This window comes from Mastigoproctus giganteus, chromosome 6 (assembly GCF_048544385.1).
Source record: "Mastigoproctus giganteus isolate SK-2022 chromosome 6, ASM4854438v1, whole genome shotgun sequence".
NCBI classification, from domain to species: Eukaryota; Metazoa; Arthropoda; class Arachnida; order Uropygi; family Thelyphonidae; genus Mastigoproctus; species Mastigoproctus giganteus.
Genome location: NC_143580.1, coordinates 158693155 through 158716833, shown reverse-complemented (window position 1 = coordinate 158716833; position 23679 = coordinate 158693155). Strand labels below are relative to the sequence as shown.

The 23679-nt window shown below is 39.0% G+C and overlaps 1 protein-coding gene across 1 annotated transcript in view; it reads left to right on the top strand.

The window, feature by feature from the left end:
• Positions 1–23679, top strand: part of LOC150084690 (calmodulin-like) — a gene marked incomplete at its 5' end in the record, with an annotated part of 117200 nt that overhangs the window by 42519 nt on the left and 51002 nt on the right. The window contains one exon of the mRNA XM_090376323.1: positions 5901–5931. Coding sequence (XP_090232449.1) covers positions 5901–5931 — 31 coding nt within the window. The remainder of the gene's footprint in view (positions 1–5900; positions 5932–23679) is intronic.

The following is a 23679-nucleotide window of genomic DNA, read 5'->3' as shown; positions in this document are numbered from 1 at the left end:
ATTGTCTAATGGTTCCACTTCTATCAATATGCTGCATTACTTTGTTAACTGTTGATTCCATTATTTTCCCTGGCAGACAGATTAAATTGAAGTTTGTATTTGCTCACTTTTCCTTTTGAACCACCCTTGTGAATAGGAGGTACATATGCATATCTCATTCTGCAGGTACATATCTTAAATCTGATGCTCTTATTGTGTGATGGCTAAAGGTTTTAAATGACCTCTGCTGCTGTTTTTAATATAATTAGATAGATTCCAACTGCACAAGGTGTTTTGTTTCCTTAACTGCAACAATTTCTCATTCACCTTTGTTATTATGAAATCATCCACCCCATTGAATATTTAGATAGACCTATGTAACCCATCTCTAAAACTATGAATAATGAAGTACATGTACTGATTATTTTCTCATCCTTTTCATTTACAATAGTCTAATTTTATAGTTTCTTCCACATGGATTGCAGTTGAGTAGTTGCAAGTATAGCGTAAATATGCTGCCTATTTGAATTAACGTGATATCACGAAATATGTTCTTATATTTTTAAAGGTGAGCTTTTCACTGATTCACTTAATCATCCCTACTATACCCATACAGAAATGTGGATATAGTAAATACCAGAAACATTCCAAGTGAAAATAATTCAAAATGCCTGCAGAGACAGTATCTTTATTTTTCCAGCCCAGAATATCAAAAACAGCAGTGACATGTGGTCTTGGGGTAATGTAATTGGACAGTTACATTCCCAAAAAAGAGCCCATACACTGTCAAAAAAAAAAATAAATAAAATAAAATATTGTTCACTGCTGTGCTAGTTAAGATAAAGTTAACTCCTCTGGTCCCTTGTCACTGTTGTTGAATATAAACAAGGTTTTGTATAATTCTAAGCTGGCAGTATAATTCTAAGCTGTATCTTATGGTATAATTCTAATTCTTTTGTATAATTCTAAGCTGTATCTTATGGTATAATTCTAATTCTTTTGTATAATTCTAAGCTGTATCTTATGGTATTTTCACCATGCTCTTCTTTCTATTTTGGTTCAGTAAAAAATATTTTTCAAAGAAAAATATATATTCTAGTCGTCTATATATTCTTGTAATATATTTATAAGTTCCCTAACTATATGTAGCCATCCCTGAATATAAATAAAAAACTTATTTTATGTCTTGAAAATTCAATATTTAACTGTTACACATGTATACTTTATTGATATTTATAGATATACATAAGTTATAATTGGTAGTTGCTTTTATGTGTGCTATAAAAAAATTAAGTTACAAAGTAATTTTGAGTTATCCATGCTGCCTCCCCCTGTATATCATTAGCCATAACTTGGAATTTATTTAAATTAAACTAATTACAGAAAATTAATTTATGAAAAAAAATCAAATGCAAAAAAACCAAAAATAAAATGCATTGTTCATATTACCTAACTTGTTTCTAAATTTCATGAACTTCAGTCAAAGTAACAGACAAAAATAGTCTATACTGTAACACATTTTCAGAGTAGATTCAAATTCAGCTTTTTAATATATATCAGGTGGGAAGGAGCAGCAGTGCGTAGCACACGCTTCTTGATTAGACCGGGGTTCGAGCCCGTCACCACCAAATACGGAGGATGCGGAAAGGTCAGGGAATGACCACTGCACCGGAGCAATATGGCCTTAGTTGCTAATGCTCCTAAAAACCAAAATAACAACAACAACAACATTTTAATATATATATATATATATATATATATATATAATCCAAAGTTTAACAAATTTGAATAAAAGAATAAGAAATAAAAATAAATGTAAAAATAGTAATGCAAACGTCAGAGGCAGCGAACATGCATATTGCATAAATTAAACTAAAATAAAATGTATGCCAGTAGTATGGCAAACCAGTAGAGCAAAATGATAAACTAAACCAATAAAATGATACAAAAAAGAAAGAAAAGGAAGGGGGAGGAAAAATGAAGAGGGTACTGTGGAAGGAACTCAACTAATATAATATAGAATTTGAAAGCTAATTGAAGGGAAATTTAATGGTGCCCCCCTTGATGGCACCAGTGTCCGAATTGTGATATTCGTACATGCATATACATGTATTATACACACACACACACACACACACCACTGTTTATTATATATATACAGGGTGTCTCAAAAATATTGCTACAAATGTTTAGGGGAGGTAGGTAACATCTAAAGGAATGTGAATCGCATAGGAACCCATATCCGGAAACGTCACCGTAAGTCGGTAGACGGCGCTGTTCATCAGTTCGCGAGAGGGAAAATTTTTCGTTTACTCATTCAAGCAGTAGTCGCCGCACGAAGAGCATGCATTGATATACGAACTGTGAGCTGGCAGACATGCACCTAGTGTATGGATTAGCAGAGGGCAATGGACGAGCCACTCAACGAATTTATGGAGAATGCTTCCCAGACAGACATGTACCAGACCACCATTTGTTTGCACGTGTGCATCAAAATTTGTGCGATTATGGGTCATTTAGAGGTAACAGGAGTAGTGCGGGCAGACCACCTTCGACGCGAACTCTCGCCATCGAAGAAAGTGTGTTGAATGCTGTCCAGAATAATCCTACTACCAGCACGCATGCCGTTGCCTCTGCCTTAGGAGTGTCTCGTTGCAGTGTACAGTGTGTCTGGCATGACGATTCCTTACACCTGTTTCATCTCCAAAGGGTTCAGTTACTGCTCCCCCAAGATCCTCCTGCACGTGTGGCTTTTGTGTAGTGGTTTCTCCAAGAAAGTGTTCAAGACTTGAATCTTCCAGCCTCTGTTTTGTTCACAGATGAGGCTTATTTCACTTGGGAAGGCTTATTCAATCAGCACAATGCTCATGTGTGGGCTCTCAACAATCCACACAGTGTGTGTCTCCATGCGGCACAACATCGCTTTGCACTAAATCTGTCGGCAGATATGGTCGGCGACTGCTTAGTCGGCCCATACCTGTTACCATCCCACATGAACTCCGCTAAATATCGGATCTTTCTTGAACAAGTTCTACCAGGGTTACTTGACAATGTTCCAGCAAATGTGAGATGCAACATTTGGTTTCAAACTTGACGGGGTGCCTGCCCATTATGAATGGTTTGTTCGTGACCATTTGAACAGGTGTTTTGGGCATCAATGGATTGGCTTGATGAACCCGTTGCCTGGCCCCCACGCTCAACTGATTTATTGAGTCTTGATTTCTTTCTGTGGGGGCCCTCAAATCCATCGTGTATGAATCGCCTGTGGAGACAGAAATGGATCTTGTGGCGAGACTCGTTTGTGCTGCTGCTACTGTCAAAGAAACTCCAGGTGTGTTCGACCGTGTCCGCCAATCCATGCTGCATCGGTGTCACGCATGCATCACGTCTCATGGTGGAAACTTCGAGCATCTGTTGTAACATCATGAAATGCATCCATCTCGTACTCTATTGTTAATATTATGTCAAATGAATGTTTGCCACTAATTACTGTTTTTTGTCATTTCTGCTTCTTGTGCCTCTGCTACTACTTTCCTGTGACGTTTCCGGTTATGGGTTCCTATGCGATTCACATTCGTTTAGATGTTACTTACCTCCCCTAAACGTTTGTACCAATATTTTTGAGACACCCTGTATAATAAACAGTGGTGAGCTGTGAATATTTTAACAATGGGCTCGCAGTTTTTCTGATTTTCTACTGAGTAAATTTGATCGGTCACGTGTGTGACGTCATCTGTGGCTTCCACCAGAGGCTCTTCCCATGCCTGCCCCTACTAGTAGTTTGATTAGAGCGCATGACGCATTTTTCGTGACTGGTATGAGTTCTTGAGTCCGGGGTGGATTCAGGTGGGGGAGGGGAGGGGTGGACATATACATCATAACAGAAACCTTGCTTATTGCTGTTTCCTTTGGTTTTGGCTGCCCACCCTTCATGACATAGTTAAAATCGTAGGGCCTACAGCATTAAGTACCATTTTATATAATTTCATTTAATTTTATTTAAAATTTTTATGTAAACTGCTTTTATTTTTTACAGGCACTTTTAATTATTTCAAATGTTACTACACCTGATAGGTCAGCACCCCCTACTCATACACTTATATCATTGCCTACACGCGCGCGCGCGCGCGCACACACACACACACACAGTGTCGTCCCAGAGGTAATAGGACAGTTATTTATATTGGTTTTGTTTTTCATTATTCCTTTTCTTTTTTTTTGTCTCTGTTGGGTTATCTGTGATGTATATATCTGCACTTTTTTTTTTTTTTTTTTTTTTTGTCTGCTATGTATACATCATAACAGAAACCTTGCTTATTGCTGTTTCCTTTGGTTTTTGGCTGCTGGCCCTTCATGGCATAGTTAAAATATTAGGGCCTACAGCATTAAGTACCATTTATATAAAAAAAATTTGATTTAATTTTATTTAAAAATTTTGTGTAATCTGCTTCTTTTAATTTTTTTCAATTGTTTCAATGTTCACCTGATAGGTCAGCACCCTTACCCATACACTTTTCTCATCTATTTGCCTACACACACAACTGTGTTGTCCCAGACGTAATAGGACAGTTATTTTAAAATTTACTTTTTTATTATTAGTTGTACTTTCTCATCCTATCCATTTACAATAATCTAATTTTATAGTCAACCAGCAGTTATTACAATTTTTATTTACAAAACTTGGACATAAAACAATTTATTGCAACAGTTCAAAGTGCTGTCCATTCACGTCAATACATTTTTAAACTCTCACAGAATAGCACACTTTCCAACACAAATCTTCACTAATCTCTGTGCAGATATCAGTTTGCTGTTTTAGTTGCTTGGATATTCCTGGGTTTCTGAGCATAAACTGCATTTTTTAGCATGCTCCAGAGGAAGAAATCTGGAGGAGTGAGATCTGGTGATTGGGCAGGTTAATCAATTGGTCCACACCTTTCAATCCACTGCTGAGGAAAATATTCATCTAATAAGTTGTGCACTGTGACACCGTAGCATTCCATCATGCTGCTACCACATTTTGGCAATATTTGGCCAGTTAGCTTTAGTTAGAAAAATTTATTTAGCACGGCTACAACTTTTACTTTTATCTGTCACTGTTCCGTCAAAAAGGAACATACCCATGAGACCTGCAGCACAAATCCCAATCCAAATGATGACACCCAGAATATTGACATCCTTTGTAATTTGATCATGCTGATTTCGCTTGACCAGTAAACACTATTGTGCAAATTGACATGGCCATTCCACTTAAGTTGCTTCATCACTCCAAAAGTTTTTCAAGATAGGTATTATTTTCTGCACATTTCTTCCTAAAAGTTTTGTAAAACTCCACATGTTGATCTGGATCATCCTCAGTCAGTGTGAAGTAAATGTGGGTGTTATGGTTTCAAGTTGAGCTTGTGAAATATCCTCTATATGGATTTTCTTGAAATGTGAAGTTCTTGTTGAACTCACATGACACTTTTTTTGGACTTTGAAGGAAAGAAACTTGAACAACCTACTTGTTTTCTTCTGTGCAGAGAGACCTTGGTCTTTCGGACCAAGTCATTTACCGAACCTGTGGCTTTAAAGTGCTTGATTAAGTTGGTCACTGTCTCATTTTATTGATTGATCAAACTACTCTAGAAAACAGTGGCACATCTCTGTTGTTTTCCATTTTATAAAATGTTTTCTTGACTTGGCGCATTATGGCTTCAGCTGCCAGTGTACCATTACACATCAAACCAACAACATAAAATGTCTTCACAATAAAAACATGTTTTGTATTCATGTACCATTGGTAGTTAACATGCCCCATACTTCTAAAATAAAAATAATTGTAAAATAACTTCCTAGTATTTCTGGGACACCCTAGATATATGTTGTGTATTGATTATCTTTAGCTTACAGATTAAAATGGATGCATTAAATCTTTTCAGGCAGACCAGTTGACTGAAGAACAGATTGCTGGTAAGTGACTTTTCATTTAGTCTTTATCATAGTCAAGCTCTAATGTTGTACATAAAATATTTGCAGTTATGAAGACTGGTACGAAATAATGCCTCTTAATTTTTTGCTTTCAAGTGTGGAGCCGTAGATCATTTCACATCACTGAGTGGTCACCAGAGGTCTCTAGTTTCATCATACTGACTGGTGCTGTGATTGGTCTTGTGAGTGTAGCACACAGATATTTCAAAATGGTGGATGTTACATATATACGTATCAAGCAAAGAGTGGTGATTGAATTTCTCACAAAGGAAGAAGTGATGCCTATCAAAATCCATACTCGTCTCAAAAATGTTTATGGTGACAGTACGGTAGATGTGATTACAGTTAGATGTTGGGTAAGACACTTTAAGTGTGTGTGAAGTGATGCCTATTGAAATCCATGCGGAAAGTGACATTGTCGACAATCCCCGAAGCGACACAACAATAGCTGGATTGACTTGCTGATCAAAGAGGACTGCCGCATCACAACATGCAAATTGTGTGATACAGTGGGTATAGGGAAACCTGCTGTGATAACCATCATAAAGGAACTAGGCTACAACAAGGTTTATGACTGGTGGACCCCCAAAATGCTGACACAGCACAAAGAATCCCTGAAAGTCATCTGTATGGAACTTCTCCAGTGCTACGAGTGTAGATGACATTTTTCTCTCATGCATAGTCACAGATGATGAAACCTGGGTCCACCATTATGACCCTGAAACGAGGAGACAGTCAGTGGAGTGGCACCATCAAAATTCACCGTGTAAGAAGTTCAAAAGACAGCCTTCTGTTGGTAAAGTCATGGTGACAGTGTTTTGGGACAAAGATGGGGTATTGCTTGTGGACTTCTTGGAGTGTGGCACCACAATCAACTCAGATCAGTATGTGTTGAAAAAGTTGAAAGCCAACATTGTGGAGTTTGACCAGACAAAAATCTTAATGAGGTTCTTCTCCATGACAATGCATACCAGTCTGCACACAATGGAGGCAATTGCAAAACTGGGGTGCACTGTTCTTCTTCACCCCTCTCAAAGCCCAGATCTTTCAACTGTCACATTTTCAGCCTGCTGAAGGATGCACTCCATGAAACCCATTTTGCAGATGGCGACCAGCCCAAGCACAGTGTTCATGAAGCCCTCCAGAGAAAGAGTAAGGACTTTTACATGATTTGAATAGTGTCTGACACGGAGATGGTGGAAGTGCATAGATAATGGGACTTGGTGGAAAAATAACAGTGTGTTTATTAATGATTGAGAATCAATTGATGTAAAAGGCATAGTTGTAGGAATTATTCTGAGGAAAAAAATAGGAGACATTACTTTTGTACTGCTCCTCATATATTAATAACTGTTCTTCTCAGAAACCTTTAATTTAGTTCTGAAGTTATTAACCAATCTGATTAATTTTGTGATAAATCCATTACTACAACTTTTAATAGTTGAGTAAAATAAAGTAAGGAAGCAAGCTGATAGTAGCAGCAAAAAAAAAAAAAACCTAACTGGTGTCACCTTCCCCCCCCCTCAATTTATCCCATCTTTCCCTAAATTCTAATATGGAGTCCATATTATAAGTTACATACAGATTTGTTTCATTTTATAATTGCACAGTATCACTTTCATTACCTTCAAGTTGGATGATCATTAGTTATCAAAAGGATGCCAGTGTGACACAAGCCACATGAGTGAAGGAATGTGTCAAACTTCTTTCAGAATCACACTGATTCCAAGTTAGTACTTTTTTTTTTTAGGTAAAATTTTTCTTGCACGTTTTAGTTGTAAATGAGAAGTAATGTTCCATAACCATTGGCAGAGGTGTAGCTAGATTTTTGGTGCCCTTGGCAAATTCGTGGCTACATGCCTTTTTACGACAATTAGTAAAATCATCGTAAAAAGGTACGTAAATAAAATTATCATAATAAATAATAAGTACAGTCTAAGCTTTGTTTAAACGAACTTCTTTATACCAGAGTTTTCTGTTTAACAATTTTTTTTAATTCCTCCATCCCAATTATATTTAAAATAGCGTTTGTAGAACAAAGAATTTTCTATATGAGATTACGTGGTTAATCTCTTTAGCTTAAAAGATTACCATCTGCAACTTAGTTGTACCTGTAAAATCTATCCAACATCCTGATGATGTGGTTACAAAGCAGCCGGATGCAAAAAATAATTTTGATGTGGTATACTTGGATTTCAAGAAAGCTTTTGATACTGTTGCACATGGAAGACTACTGTACAAATACAAATTGGAGCAGTATGGGATTAAGGGCAAGTTGCTACAATGGATAAAAGGGTGGTCTATTAGAGGTGGACTGGGCCATAAATTATTACTGGGGAAAACTTGTAGTGGCCTCATACTTAATAGCCGTATTGTTTATGGCCAAAACAACAGTGGCCTCCATCCGTCACTGGCCCACCCGGGTTTCCCCGGTAAGTCTTATGGCCAGTCAGCCCTAGTTGATCGGGAGACGACAGAGAGTGGTAATCACTGAACGTTGCTCTTTGTGGAATAATATTACAGCAGACTCGATTTACTGGGATCGGATTAACCGGAACACTTCAAGACTCCAAAAAAAAAAAAAAAAAAAAAAAAAAAACCAGAAATCGTAAAATTTAAGTAATAACGAGAATAGGGATAAACAGATATTTTGCAAGTCGTAAACAAGAACCGGCGTTATAAGTCGTCATTGGGAGATTAGTGTACCTATTATCTTGCAATCCCTGCTGTCTTCACACCCACTGCTAAAAAAAAAAAAAAAAAAGCCAACCAACCAAATGTTTAGTTGGATTTAGTGCGTTGCGTCGATTGTTGTGTTCCATCGCACTGCAAAAGGACATTTTGTTTCGTTATTTAAGTCAGAGATGTCGGAATTTTTTTTATATAGTAACTTTTTTTTTTTTTTTGTTTAGAAATCGCGAAAATGATGGGCAAATGCAAGAGTTGTGCTTTCAATTAAACAAAAACTTAATTATTGATTTCGAAAACTGTGCATCCATTAAATCTCTAAAGAACCATCATAATGTTGGCGACCAAACCATATGTGACGTTGTAAAAAATAAAGGGAAGCTATTCGATTTAAAATCGACATCGTAAAACATAAATGCGGTCCAGTACGCACTACTCGCGTATTGGACACGCGAGTAGTGCATGGTAAGTTTTTTTTTTTTTTTTCATTTTTTATCTATAGCCATACATTTTACATAGGTTGCTGAACATTTTTAAATACAGTAAATCCCCGACTTCTATAGATTCGGACTTATATGACTGAAAATTTCAGTGAAGGGGACACACATTTCACCATAATAACCTAAAAGCACACAGAATTCCAGCTATTGGTACTATAGAAAATGCAATAAGATCAAGTTTACTACCCGTTTATAATTGGTTTCACTACAGACACGCCCAATAACCCGGAAAGTGCAAATTGTTTTTGTTTTTTGGCAGTGATCTCAAGAAATGTGCATCCCCTTCAATTTTCACAGAAAATTAAAATAATAACCTTGTGAAGTTCTTTTCAGAAAATTTTATTTTGACCATTATCATGGTGCCGACTAAGAGAATAAGTGACAGCAGTACTAGTAAATTTATCAAGAAAAGGAAAGCAGTCGAGTCGGATCAGAAAATTAAAATAATAACGATGTATGAAAATGGCTAAACATTAACAAAATCGCGCGGAATTCAGATTTGTCAGTGGCAACGGTGAACACAAAGGAGAAAGAGAGAATAAGAGAAGCGGTGAAGCTACTGGCACCAATGAAGGTCAACTATAATAACCAAAACTACGAAATACATATCAGTTTTTACAGTACAATAATATGCGTTTTTTTTTCTTCCTTTTATGTTTTCTTTTCTTATGTGCCACTCTGGCTATTTCATTGCTGTCCCCAGATAGTTTTTAATTGAACTAATTAAAAATATAACTATTTTTCTTCATTCTTCTGAGGACATTGTGGTTTTTGTAATTTTGGCATATTAGGGATACAGCAGCAATATTTTATTAGTCATTCCAGAGTTACGTAAAGCTCGACTTACGTAAGGATTCGTGAAACGTATCTGTTAAGTATGTCGGGGACTTGCTGTATTTTTGGATTAACCGGGAAATCGATTACCCGGGAATTTCTTTATACCATCCATCCCGGAAAATCAAGAGTCTACTGTATTAGTGGAGTCCCCCGGGGTTTAGTATTGGGCCCACTGTTGTTTTGTATATTTATCAATGATATTGATGAAGGTATGTCAGGCTTAATGTCCAAGTATGCAGATAATACAAAGGTTGACAGGGTTGTTGATGACAGTAATGGCAGTGTGCTACTTGCAACAGGATCTAGAAAATTTGGGCAGATGGGCTCAGAAGTGGCAACTGAAGGTTAACATTGACAAATGCAAAGTACTGCATATGAGTAGAAGTAACCATCAGAGAAACTTACCAACTGTGTGGTATGACACTTAAATAAATAAATAAAGTGCAGCCATTATCAACCCACTGCAGGATGGAAGCCTCCTCAACAATTCATGCTGAGGGAAATGGACCATACTCTGCCACGCTGGTCCAGTGCGGGTTGGCAGATCGACCGTATTCAGCAGTCAGGGGCTTGAACCCCGGTCTACTCAAAGAGCGTGTGCTACAACACTCCCGCTCCTGCCCACTCAGCTGCGGTATGACACTTAGGGTGGTAGAAAATGAAAAGACCTGGGAGTAAGTGTGCAGTCAATTATGAAGTTTTCTGAAAAGTGCAGACAGACTGCCAGAGCAGGTCATGGGATCTTGTCAATGATAAACAAGAATTTTGCGAGTCGGGATAAGGAAGTGATTATCTAATTGAATAAGGCAATGGTCAGGCCACACCTTGAATACTATGTAGAGGTCTGGAGACACTGTTTTAGGAAGGATGTAGAGTTGTTGAAGCGAGCACAGAGAAGGGCAACAAAATTGGTGAGGGGAACGAAGGGGTTCACTCTCTCCTACCAAGAAAGGCTCAAGTTCTGCAAATTGCAGTTTCTGGAGACTAGGCACTTGCGAGGTGATCTGATTGAGGTATATAAGGCCTTGAATGGGTTGAGCAGGCTCAATGCTGATTGGATTCTTCCTCTTGCTCAGATTACGAACCTAGGGAGCATAAATTCATATGGAGGAAAGACAGTTATAAAATAAATGTGGGGATATTTGCCTTAGCCAGCGGGTAGTTGATTGCAGGAACAGGCTTTGATCTGTTGTTGTGGAAGTTGATAGCTTAAATAAATTCAAGAAGGAACTCTCAAACTCTTAGAGGGAATGGATGTGTGAAATGGGTTTTCTTTTTTTTTATTTTTGGCTGATGCTACATAAGCTTGCATCACATGCCTCTACTACTACTGTTACATACCGAGAAGTCGAACTGGTTAACTACTTTCTATGTATCCATAGCTAGTGTGGAGATCAAGGGTATTCCACGCTCGGACAATAGGCTCTGGTCAGGCTTCTACTGTAAGTACCCTATTAGAATTTTATTATGTTATGAGAGAGTAGTTTTGAGATAGTAGTTTTCCTGTATCCCCAACAAAGGGTGATCTGCTGTTTCACTAAAGTGAATAATGACACTTTGCAGCAAATTTCCCCATTTCTGTTTATATTGTCACAGTAATTGAATATCCAAGTGTCTCCGACATTTCGTACAGTTAAAAAAAAAAAAAATAATAATAATTATAATAATAATAAATTACAAATTTAAGCCAATTTTGTAAACAAGCGGAATGTTTTTTTTATTTTTTTTAAATTTATTTATTTCCTGTTTACGCAGTCCTACTCGGTCGTGCTTATTTTTTTGGTGGCATGTCTAAAATTGGTCTTTTGTTTTTTTTAGCATTAGCATTAGTAAAAGCATATGATGCAAGAAAGCAAGCTTATACAGCATCAGCTTAAAAAAAAACCCCTTTCCAATCGCTCCAAATATTTGTCTAGTTCTGCCTTGAATTTATTTATTCTACTTCTACAATGATGACTGATGGAAGTTTGTTCCAGCAATGAACCACCCGCTGGCTAAAGGCAAACTTCCGCATATCTATTCTACAACTGCCTTTCCTCAATTTGAATTTGTCCCCTTAGGCAATTAATCTGGTCAAGAGGAGGAATGCCACCAGCATTGAGCTTGCTCAAACCATTGAAGACATTATACACCTCAACGCGATCACCTCACAGATACCTAGTCTAAAGACCCTTTAATTTGGAAAACTCAAGCTTTTCTTCATAAGAGCAACCCCTTGTTCCATTCACCAATCTTGTTGCCCTTCTCTGTACTCATTCCAGCAGCTCTATATCCTTCCTAAAATGAGGCCTCCAGACCTGCATACAATACTCAAGGTGTGGCCTTGACCACCTTGAGTACTGTATACAGGGATCAGGAGTTGATTATCCCTATATACAAGGGATAATCAACTCCTGATAAAAGAGCAACTCTTTGTTCCATTCACCAATCTTGTTGCCCTTCTCTGTACTCATTCCAGCAGCTCTACGTCCTTCCTAAAATGAGGCCTCCAAACCTGCATACAATACTCAAGGTGTGGCCTTGACCACCTTAAGTACTGTATACAGGGATCAGGAGTTGATTATCCCTATATACAAGGGGATGTTCACCTCCTTATCCCCGCTAGAAAAATTCCTGTATATTACTGACAAGACACCATGAGCTACTCTTGCAGACTGTGCACTGCTCAGAAAACTTCATATCTGACTACATAATTACCCCAAGTCCTTTTCATTCTCTGCCACACTGAGTATAGTACCACAGTTGATACATTATTCTGGGATTGCTGCTACCCATATGCAGTACTTCACATTTGTCAATGTGAAACTTCAGTTGACACCTCTCAGCCCATCTGCTCAACTTTTCTAGATGCTATTGCAGTAGCATATTGTCATTAGTTCATTAACAACCCTGCCAACCTTCGTATTGTCTGCAAACTTAGCCATTAAGCCTGATATACCTTCATCAATATCATTAATAAATACAGAAAAAAACAATGGATCCAACACTGGACCCTGGGGAACTCCTCTAATAAAATTAGTCCACGAAGAGCATTGCCCATTGATTACCATTTTGTCTTCTCCCACTCAACCATCCTTTTATCCATTGTAGCAACTTGCCCTCAATGCCATACCTCTCCAATTTGTACAGTAGTCTTCCACGTGCAACAGTACCAAAAGCTTTCGTAAGATCCATATATATGATATCAAAATTATTTTTTGCGTCCAGTTCCTTTGTGGCCACATCATAGTATCCAGTCAGATTGGTCAGACAAGACCTCCTTAACAAACCCATGCTGTGTCTGAATTATAACCGAAGTCTTGTCTAGATGATCCTGTAGTGTTTCTTTAACCAGTGTCTTCATTAATTTCCCTGGAACAGAAGTTAAACTAACAGGTCTGTAATTACTTGTCACCCTTTGATCCTCTGTGAATTTGGGTCACATTTGCACATCTGCAGTCTATGGGTGCCTCCCTTGAGTTCAAGGAAGCTCTCATAATTATGGCTAAGGGTTTGCCTACTTGCTTTGCTGCCTCCTTCAATATAACTGGATAGATCCCATCCACCCCAGGTGTCTTTTTTATGTTTATCTTCAACAATTTCTGCTCCACTTTGCTCTCAGTTATTATGAAATCATTTAGCTCATTGCCAGAGTTTAATACACCTCTGGCATTCCCTTCCCTGAAAAATATAGGGATATACCAGGGAAGGGAATAACTTCTCATGTGTATATGTAGGTGCAAAATACTGATTCAGTTTGTTAGCTACCTGGGCAGGATCATCAACAGTTGAATCATCCACATCAAGTGGACCAATCTGATTCATACCCTTTCTTCTAGGATTTACTTAAGTAAAGAACTCTGTTTTTCTTTACATCCTTTGCCAAAGATTTCTTGTAATCTGCCTCTGCCTGTCTAACCTCCTTTTTGACTTGATTACAGACAAGCTATATCTACCATACGCTTCTGTATCATCTAAATTATAAATAACAATATTCTGTATCTCAGAATGTACACAGTGCTTGAATTGCGAACTGCTGTGCATTCGAGCATGTACTGATGAAGCGGTCACCTGATTGGTCCCTTAAAAGTTGTGTTCTGGACAGCAAATAGGTGTATGCTGCTATGCAGTATTTACTCAGATTTAAGGATGCATGCAGGTGGCCCTCTGATACTAGCACCCTTGGCACCTGCCCCAATGCAAAGGTGTTCCTATGCTACTAACCATTGGGTATAAATATGAAGATGAAAAATGTATATAAAGACACTTTTTACCACATGGATTGGAAAAAGACAAAATAGGTTTTAATGCTATGTCATTACTAGCACAATACTGACAATAAAACGTTGCCAGTTGATATTTCGGGTTTTATTCTGAATCCTGTCATTAGAGTTAAATTGGGCCATAAGTTAAAAGGGAAACAAAATTTACTGAAGAGTAAATTGCAATTAAAACTGATTAAAAAATATGCAGTCAAGCTTCTATAATTTTTTTTTTTTTTTTTTGATGAGACAATAGTCATAAAAAAAAAACATTTAGAGCATGGGATGGATAATTATTTATGCTGATTTTAAATTGATATGTTTCTTACACATTAAGCCAAGTTGTCCAGAGTGAGTGCATTAGCACATGCTCCTTGAATGGCGGAATTCAAGCTCACATGACTACTAAAATTGGTTAATAATGTATTTGTTGTCAAAATAATTCTGGATATTATAAACAAAAACATTTTTAATTATGAAGACTTATGCAGCTAATATTAGAGCAATTCACATTATGACTATTTATTTCAGAAAATTTTATGAAATTTTGTAGCATATATAAACCCATAGAGTACACAATACAGGTGATCCTAGACTCACATTCCAACTACTAACTTTTGAATTTGCGAAAACACTTTCAATTCCGAAATTTAAACCTTTAATAAAATTTTTAAAGTTATAACTTTTCTATATCACGAAACTGCTATCTAATATGACATCACCATTGTGACTATGAAAAGACACTGCGTGCTCATTCTGGGAAATCATGCTGTGTTTATATGTTTTGCATTCAGTCTGAATGAGGAGTGAATGAAAAAATGATTAATTAATTGCAAAAAAAATAGTAAGCATCAAATAGAAGGTGCGAAAATATTTTGATGATATCAAACTTAAAAATAAGGGGATGAAAAATAAGTTAAAATATTTGATGAATGCTGAAAAAGATTGCATAATGCAGGTAGTCCCCCCCAGTGAAATACCTGCATTGTGTTAGCAGTCTTTTTCAAAATGCACCAAAAATTTTAACTCTTATTTTTCTTCCCCTTATTTTTATTTCATCAAAATATTTTCCCACCTTCTATTTGATGCTTGCTATTTCTTTGCAATTAATTAATCATTTTTTCCTTTATAGCTTCTTTCCTTCTAATTGGCTTGTGCCGATTCAGGCATTAATTTCTTATTAGATTTTATCATCTGTTTTTAATATTTTTTTCCCTGTCGTCCACCTTCAATACCTTTCTTTCTCTCCTCTTTCCACTGGTTATGGCACCTTGTGTTCTTTACACTTCCATCTGTTAGCTCTTTTTCACTCATTTTATTACATCAGCCTTATATATTATATACAGTAGAGTATTGATAATCCAAACTGGTTGGGACTGGAGTAGTTCGGACTTCGATTTGTTCGGATTTTCGAAATTATCAAAAATGCTGTTCTAAAAACTTTACTAAAAAAAAAATAAAAGCACTGGCTTTAAAATCTGAGGGACTGCCTAATTTTTTATTAAAATTCAGTGCCTTTTCACACAACAAAGGTTCAGACCTGGGCTTCCCTAAACTCTCTTTGTGAACAACAAATAAATGGCATCTTTGAGGGATGGGTCATTAGCTGTTCTCATAGTTTTTCTCTCTCATTTTTTTTTTGCACCATCTGGATCACATTTCAATGTGAACTTTAAAATGTTTTCCTTGTTGTTTTTAATTTCTGTCATGGTTGACTTTCCAACCTCATAAAGAAACCCACTTTCAATCTGAAAGTCTGTTTAAAATCTCAATCTTCGATTCAATTCTTAAAAATTTCTGGTTCCTTTTAAAAGACAAAAACTACAGTATGGTAAAATTACCGTATTTCCCCATGTATAAGATGCACCCATGTATAAGACACACCTTAATTTTGGGGCCTGAAATTTGAAAAAAAATGTATTACATAAAGTTATTCAACTCAAGTTTTATTCATCATAAAATTCATACAACTCATCATTGTCAAAACTCCCATCAATTAGCTTGTCCTCATCTCTGTCTGATGACGAATCACTGTCTTCATATATTGCCTCGTCCTCAGTTCCATCTATGGCATTTGAAATGCCACACTTCTTAAATGACTTGACAAAGATCTCAATCTTGATATTATCCCAGGATCTTTTCACCCAGGTACAAACTTCTCCTATAGTTGGTTTCTTCACTCTTCCTGCTGGTGTCAAATTGTCCCCAGAAGACTTCATCCATTGGTTCCATTCGTCTCTCGTGGCAGTTTTGAAGTGTTTTTTAATGCTCACATCAAGTAGTTGGAGCTGGGATGTCAAGCCTCCATGTATGATGGCAAGTTTTGTTTTTTTCTCTGCAGCAATCTTCTTTGTGTTTTTTGTTATGTGTGCCCTGAACTGATCAAGCACCAATTGGGCAGGTTTATGTAAGAGCCCATCTGGTCTCCTGCTCCAAACTTTCTCAAACCAGATCTTCATCCCATCCTGATCCATCCAACCCTTATCACGAACGTGGACAATCACTGCTCGAGGAATGTCTTTTTTTGGCATTGTTTTGCGTGTGAAAATCAGCATAGGAACAAGCTTGGTTCCTTCGGCACAACAAGCTAGAACAACTGTATAATGACGCTTTTCATGTCCACTTGTCTTCACAGTTACAGTTTTCACCCTCTTCTTATCAACAGTTCTGTTACTTGGGGGCCGCCTCCGTAGCCAGGCGGGAAGGAGCAGCAGTGCATAGCACACGCTTCTTGATTAGACCGGGGTTCGATCCGTTACCACCAAATACGGAGGATGCGGAAAGGTCAGGGAATGACTACCGCATATCCCGGAGCAATATGGCCTTAGTTGCTAATGCTCCTAAAAACCAAATAACAACAACAAACTGTTACTTGGGGGGCAGGGCAATAATGTAAAATTTAAGCTATAAGGGAGGATAAAGACTGCCAGCATGTAATTTGGTCCATAATTAACTTCCTTTATCATACTCCTTCCATCAATCTTTACAATATAATATTTTATATATATGTACAGGGTGTCTCAAAAATATTGGTATAAATGTTTAGGGGAAGTAGGTAACGTCTAAAGGAATGTGAATCGCATAGGAACCCATAACCAGAAATGTCATGGGAAAGTAGTAGCAGAGGCACAAGAAGCAGAAATGACACAAGACAGTAATTAGTGCCAAACATTTATTTGACATAATATTAACAATGGAGTACGAGATGGATGCATTTCATGATGTTACAACAGATGCTCGAAGGTTCCACCATTGGCAGACAAGGTCGAACACACCTGGAGTTTCTTTGACAATAGCAGCAGCAGCGCAGACGAGTGTCGCCACGAGATCCATTTCTGTCTCCACAGGTGATTCATACACGATAGATTTGAGGCCCCCACAGAAAGAAATCAAGGCTCGATAAATCAGATGGACTTGGGGGGCCAGACAACAGGTCCACCAGGGCCAATCCATCGACGCCCAAAACGCCTGTTCAAATGGTCACGAACACACCTTCCATAATGGGCAGGTGCCCTGTCATGTTGAAACCAAATTTTGCGTCTCACATTTGCTGGAACATCGTCAAGTAACCCTGGTAGAACTTGTTCAAGAAAGATCTGATATTTAGCGGAGTTCATGCGGGATGGTAACAGGTATGGGCCAACCATACCTGCCCCCACATTTATTGTGAAGCGATGTTGTGCCGCATGGGGGTGCACACCGTGTGGGTTGTCGTGGGCCCACACATGAGCATTGTGCTGATTGAATAAGCCTTCCCGAGTGAAATAAGCCTCATCCATTAACAAAACATTGGCTGGAAAATTCAAGTCTTGAACACTTCCTTGGAGAAACCACTGTGCAAAAGCCACACGTGCAGGATGATCTTGGGGGAGCAGCAACTGAACCCTTTGGAGATGAAAGGGGGTGTAAGGAATCGTAGTGCCAGACACTGTACACTGCAACAAGACACTCCTAAGGCAGAGGTAACAGCACATGTGCTGGTAGTAGGATTATTCTGGATGGCATTCAACACACTTTCTCCCATGGCGGGAGTTCTCATCGACCGTGGTCTGCCCGCACTACTCCTGTTACCTCTAAATGACCCAAAATTGCACAAATTTTGATGCACACATGCAAACAAACGGTGGGCCGGTACGTGTCTGTCTGTCTGAGCTGCAGCACTTTCATAAATTCGTTGAGCGGCTTGTCCATTGCCCTCTGCTAATCCATACACTAGGTGCATGTCTGCCAGTTCACAGTTTGTATATCGATGCATGCTCTTCGCGCGGCGACTACTGCTTGAATGAGTAAACCAGAAATTTTCTCTCGCGAACTGATGAACAGCGCCGTCTACCGACTTATGGTGACGATTCCGGTTATGGGTTCCTATGTGATTCACATTCCTTTAGATGTTACCTACCTCCCCTAAACGTTTGTACCAATATTTTTGAGACACCCTGTATATATATACACACACACATACATACAAGATATTATTTTTTATTTCAAACGATATAGCTTAAGATACAGGTGAATAACCATAACCTACAAAGGACCCTAACAGTCTCTATATATAGCGAAGTCTTACCAAATCCAATAATTCAATATTTACAAAATATCAAATTAAAAGTACCATAATGTCATTACTGAATAAGGTTTACATCGAAAGGCACGTCTATTTACATCCAAATGCATGTCTTTGCATTTGGGAGTCTGTTCACGGATCTTTCAGGGGCAGGGTTGAGCTGCAGCACTTTCAAATTCATAGTATTGGTGGCATTTCCATCTCTATCCTAGCCATTGAGGGTGGGTGTGGGTTTGGAAGGCCTGTACATTCTGAGGCAGGGTTTACTTTGTACATGTGGACTGAGCGGCGGGTTTTAAGGACGGTGCTTTGCTGGTGTTGGGCGGGATCGGTGTATATATAGTGCATTCCACTTGGTGGGAGCTGCAGCGGTTGGATGTTGCAGAGGTGGGGCCTTGCATGTTGGTGGTGACAAGGAATTGAGTGGTGTGGATGGGGTTGGCAATTTTTCGGATTTGCTTGAGTTTTGGGATCGGCCTGTCATTGGTGTCAGGTTTTTTGTGGTTTGGCCTTGGGTGCTGGCTGGTTTGAGAGCTTTGCAGAAATTGTGCAGAGATTGTGGATTTGTCAATCCGTACGGTATATTTGGGTTTGGGCTGGGAGGTGTAGAAGTGGTTGCAAGGGTTTTGTGGGTTTTGAGTTTTTGAATGGAGTTTTGGACAGCATGGCCCTGGAGCAGATTTTGGACCACTTTAGCTGTGCATTGCTGTTGTCTGGTTCTGGCATGGGATCTTGATTCAGGTGTATTGGCCTGGAGGTCTGTGGTTGTAAGGTGGGGCAGTGGAGCATGATGTTGCAGAGAATGGAGTGTCTGTCTTGTGTTGATGTGTACCATGGGTGTATATTTGCAGGGGACCTGAGTGTTGTCGGACCGGTGGAGCTTGTTGTTGTCTTGTGGTTTTGAATTTGGGCCCTCTTTTGGGACTGGTGTTGGGCGGATTTGTGAACAAATTCATGTTGATCTGATGCGGTTTGGTCTGGGGTTGGCATATGGATGCAGGGTGTTGATTGGGCGGATTCATTGCGAGTTCAAGTGGTGTGGTGGCGACATGATTTTTTGGTTTGAGGTTGATTGAGCAGCGGTAGTCAGATTTGTGGTCTGGATTTGTCGCCACTGTTAGCAGGGCAGCCAGTGGCTGTGGTATTGTTTGTGAGGGGTTTTGCACTGCTACTTTAGCTGGGTAGCTTGCTGGAGATGTTGCATGCAGGAGGGAGGGTTCTGGCAGTGATGTTGCCAGCTGGGGGCTGGTTGCTGTGAACAGAGGGTTGGAACTTGTCTGCTATAGCACTGAGTTTCCATGCATGCATTGGGTCCCCAAATTTTATGGGTGCCCTGTCACATTTGGGTTTGTGACTTCTTGTGAAGACAGTTGGTGGAGTTGCCGCATAGGAGGCTGGAGTCTTTGTTGTGAGTCGTGTTGGATGGTGTGGGAGATTCTAGGATTATTTTGGGTAATGGAAAGGTAAGGTTTTGCATTGCCTGGGTGCAGGTGTGGCGGATATTGGGCGTATCGGTGCATATGACTTTGGAAATCTTTTTGCTGGTGTGTCATGATGGTTTGGAGATGGTATTGAATGAATGTTTTAATGCGTATAGTGGTGTTGTTTCTTGTGATGGGTGTTGCTGGGACAGTTTGGTGGACTTGTGTTTGTTTAATTGTTGGGTCGTCATTGGTGGTGCAGAGTATGGACAGTGTGTGGGTGTGTGTGGTTTGTGTGTTGTGGCAGATCTGTGTTTGCATCGCTGTGAGGGTGAGTTTGATAATAGCACTGTACTTTGTAGATATATTGATGACATTGCCGCTGTTAATGAGCCAAATTTTTTGAATGATATGGATATTTTTTATCCTGCGGATTTGGAGCTTGAATGTGCAGATAAAGGGTTTTTTGCGGCCACATTTCTGGATATTGATGTTGAAATTGCTGCTGAGAGGGTGGTTACTGAAGTGTGCAACAGCCAGACTGGAGGGAGTCTGAGTAGTGTGTATGTGGGAGGCATTTTAGAGGCCACGTTATGTCAAGGATCTGGATATATTCTTACCATGTGTACACCATATCTCAACACAGAACAGGCGTAAGCTCAGAAGCAGAAATTTTGAAAACAAGTAGAGAAATACCATCGGGTGATGGTATTTCTCCACCTTGATTCCACGCCACTCTTGCATCAAGGCTGTTCAAAATTCTTCTGATGTTCTTTTGACAGAAGACCACTGGAGGATAGAAATCTTGCAGATCATGCCATTTTGTATTCTTGTAATGCCAAACACCACAGGATTGAAAATTGCCACAAGAAAAAGCTCCATTGACCTTCACATTTGATAAAGATTGTCATGGTGCTTTGGGCCATGGAGAGAACTGGGCCTTTGTTACAGAGTCATAGCCATACACCCACATTTCTTCATTGGTAATGATAGAAGAAACCAAGTACACGTCATCAGCAGCTTGTTGAAAAATATCTGACATGCAAGAAATTGCACTCTGATCAGTTGAGGGTGAGGCACAAACTTGACTGATAACAGATATCAAATTTATACACTAGCAAATTGCAGATACAGTAGAGCATCAGTCATTAACATTAGTAGAGGCATATGATGCAAGAAAGCAAGCTAATGCAGCATCAGCCAAAAAAAAAAAAAAAAAAACACACTTCCATTTCACCCCTCCGTTCGTTCGAAATACCTGTCCAGCTCAACTTTAAATTTATTTAGTTTATCAACTTCCACAACAAGGAATGGAAGACTGTTCTACCAACCAGCTACCTGCTGGCTAAAAGCAAATTTTCACACATCTATCCTACATCTGTCTTTCCTCAATCTGAATTTATGCCCGCTCACGTGATTATTCTGAGAAAGAGGAAGAATCCCATCAGCATTGAGCATGCTCAAACCATTCAAGGCTTTATACACCTATCAGATCACCTCGTCGGTGCCTAGTCTACAAACACTATGATTTGTAAAACTTAAGCCTTTCTTCGTAAGAGCAACCCTTTGCTCCATTCACTAATCTTGTTGTCCTTCTCTGTACTCATTCCAGCAGCTCTACATCCTTCTTGAAATGAGGCCTCCAGACCTGTATACAGTACTCAAGGTGTGGCCTGACCATTGCCTTATACAAGGGAATAATCACCTCCTTATCCCTGCTAGAAAAATTCCTGTATATCATTGAGAAGACACCATGAGCTACTCTTGCACCCTGTCTGCACTGCTCAGAGAACTTCATATCTGCCTGCACAATTACCCCCAGGTCCTTTTCATTCTCTACCACTGTTAGTGTAGTACCACAGAGTCGATGTTGTTCTGGGGTTGCTGTTTCCCCATATGTAGTACTTTACATTTGTCAATGTTAAACTTCATTTGCCACCTCTCAGCCCATCTGCTCAACCTTTCCAGATCCTGTTGCAGCAGCAGCACAGCGTCAGTAGTGTCCTTAACAACCCTGCCAACCTTTGTATCGTCTGCAAACTTGGACATTAAGCTTGATATACCATCAATATCATTTATAAATACAGGAAACAATAATGGACCTAACACTGAACCCTGAGGGACTCCACTAATAACAGTCCACGATGAGCAGTGTTAATTGATTACCACTCTCTGTCTTCTCCCCCTCAACCATCCCTTTATCCATAGCAGCAATTTGCCTCCAGTGCCGCACTGCTCCAATTTGTGCAGCAGTCTTCCATGTGCAACAGTATCAAAAGCCTTTCTAAGATCCAAATATATAATATCAAAGTTATTCTCTGCATCCAGTTCTTTTGTGACTGCATCATAGTATCCAATCAAATTGGTCAGGCAAGACTTTCCCTTAACAAAATCATGCCGTGTCCAAGCTATAACTGAAGTCTTGTCTAGACGATCCTGCAGTGCTTCTTTAACCAGTGCCTCCATTAATTTTCCTGGAACATAATTTAAACTTACAGGTCTATAATTACTTGTGTCAGCCTTTGATCCTCCTTTGTGAATTGGGGTCACATTTGCACATCTCCAGTCAATGGGTACCTCCCCTGAGTCCAAGGAAGGTCTCATAATTATGGGTAAGGGTTTGCTTACTTCCTTTGCTGCCTCCTTTATTATAACTAGATAGATGGTGCCTTTCTTGTGTTTATCTTCAACAATTTCTTCTCCACTTTACTCTCAGTTATTACAAGATTATATAGCTTACTGCAAGAGTTGAATACACCTCTGGCATTCCCTCACTGAATAACTACTCATGTGTGAATGTTGATGCAAAATATTAATTTAGTTTGTTAGCTACCTGAGCAGGATCATCAACAGTTGGACCATCGATATCAATAGGACCAATCTGATTCATCCCCTTCCTTCTAGAGTTTACATAAGTAAAGAACTCTTCTGTTTTTCTTTGCATCCTGTGCCAAAGATTTCTCGTAATCTTCCTTTGCCTGCCTTACCTCCTTTGTAACTTGGTTACAGATCAGCTTACATCTATCATAGGCTTCTGTGTCACATGTTAATTTATATGTATCCCATGCATTTTTCTTCTCTACCATATGTCTCATTAGTTCATCTGACATCCATTTAGGCCTAAATCTTGAACAATATTTCTTAGTTGGTATGTAAAGCCCTAGTAGCTTCCAAGATTAATTCTTTGAATGCTTCCCATTTTGAATTTGCTGTTGGTAACATCATCAGTTGGTCCCACCATATAGAATTTAAATACTCTCAGACCACCCTAGTTGCTTTTATGAAAGCAAAAACCCTTCCCTTTACCCCTGATGGTAGTTACCTCTTTGAGTAAATCCCACTTCAGCACACTGTGATCACTGCCACCTAGTGGTTCCTTTATCTGCAGATTCTTAATGTATGAAGAATCACTACTGATAATCAGATCAAGAGTATTACTCCCTCTGGTTGCCTCCTGAACATGCTGATGTAGAAAACAA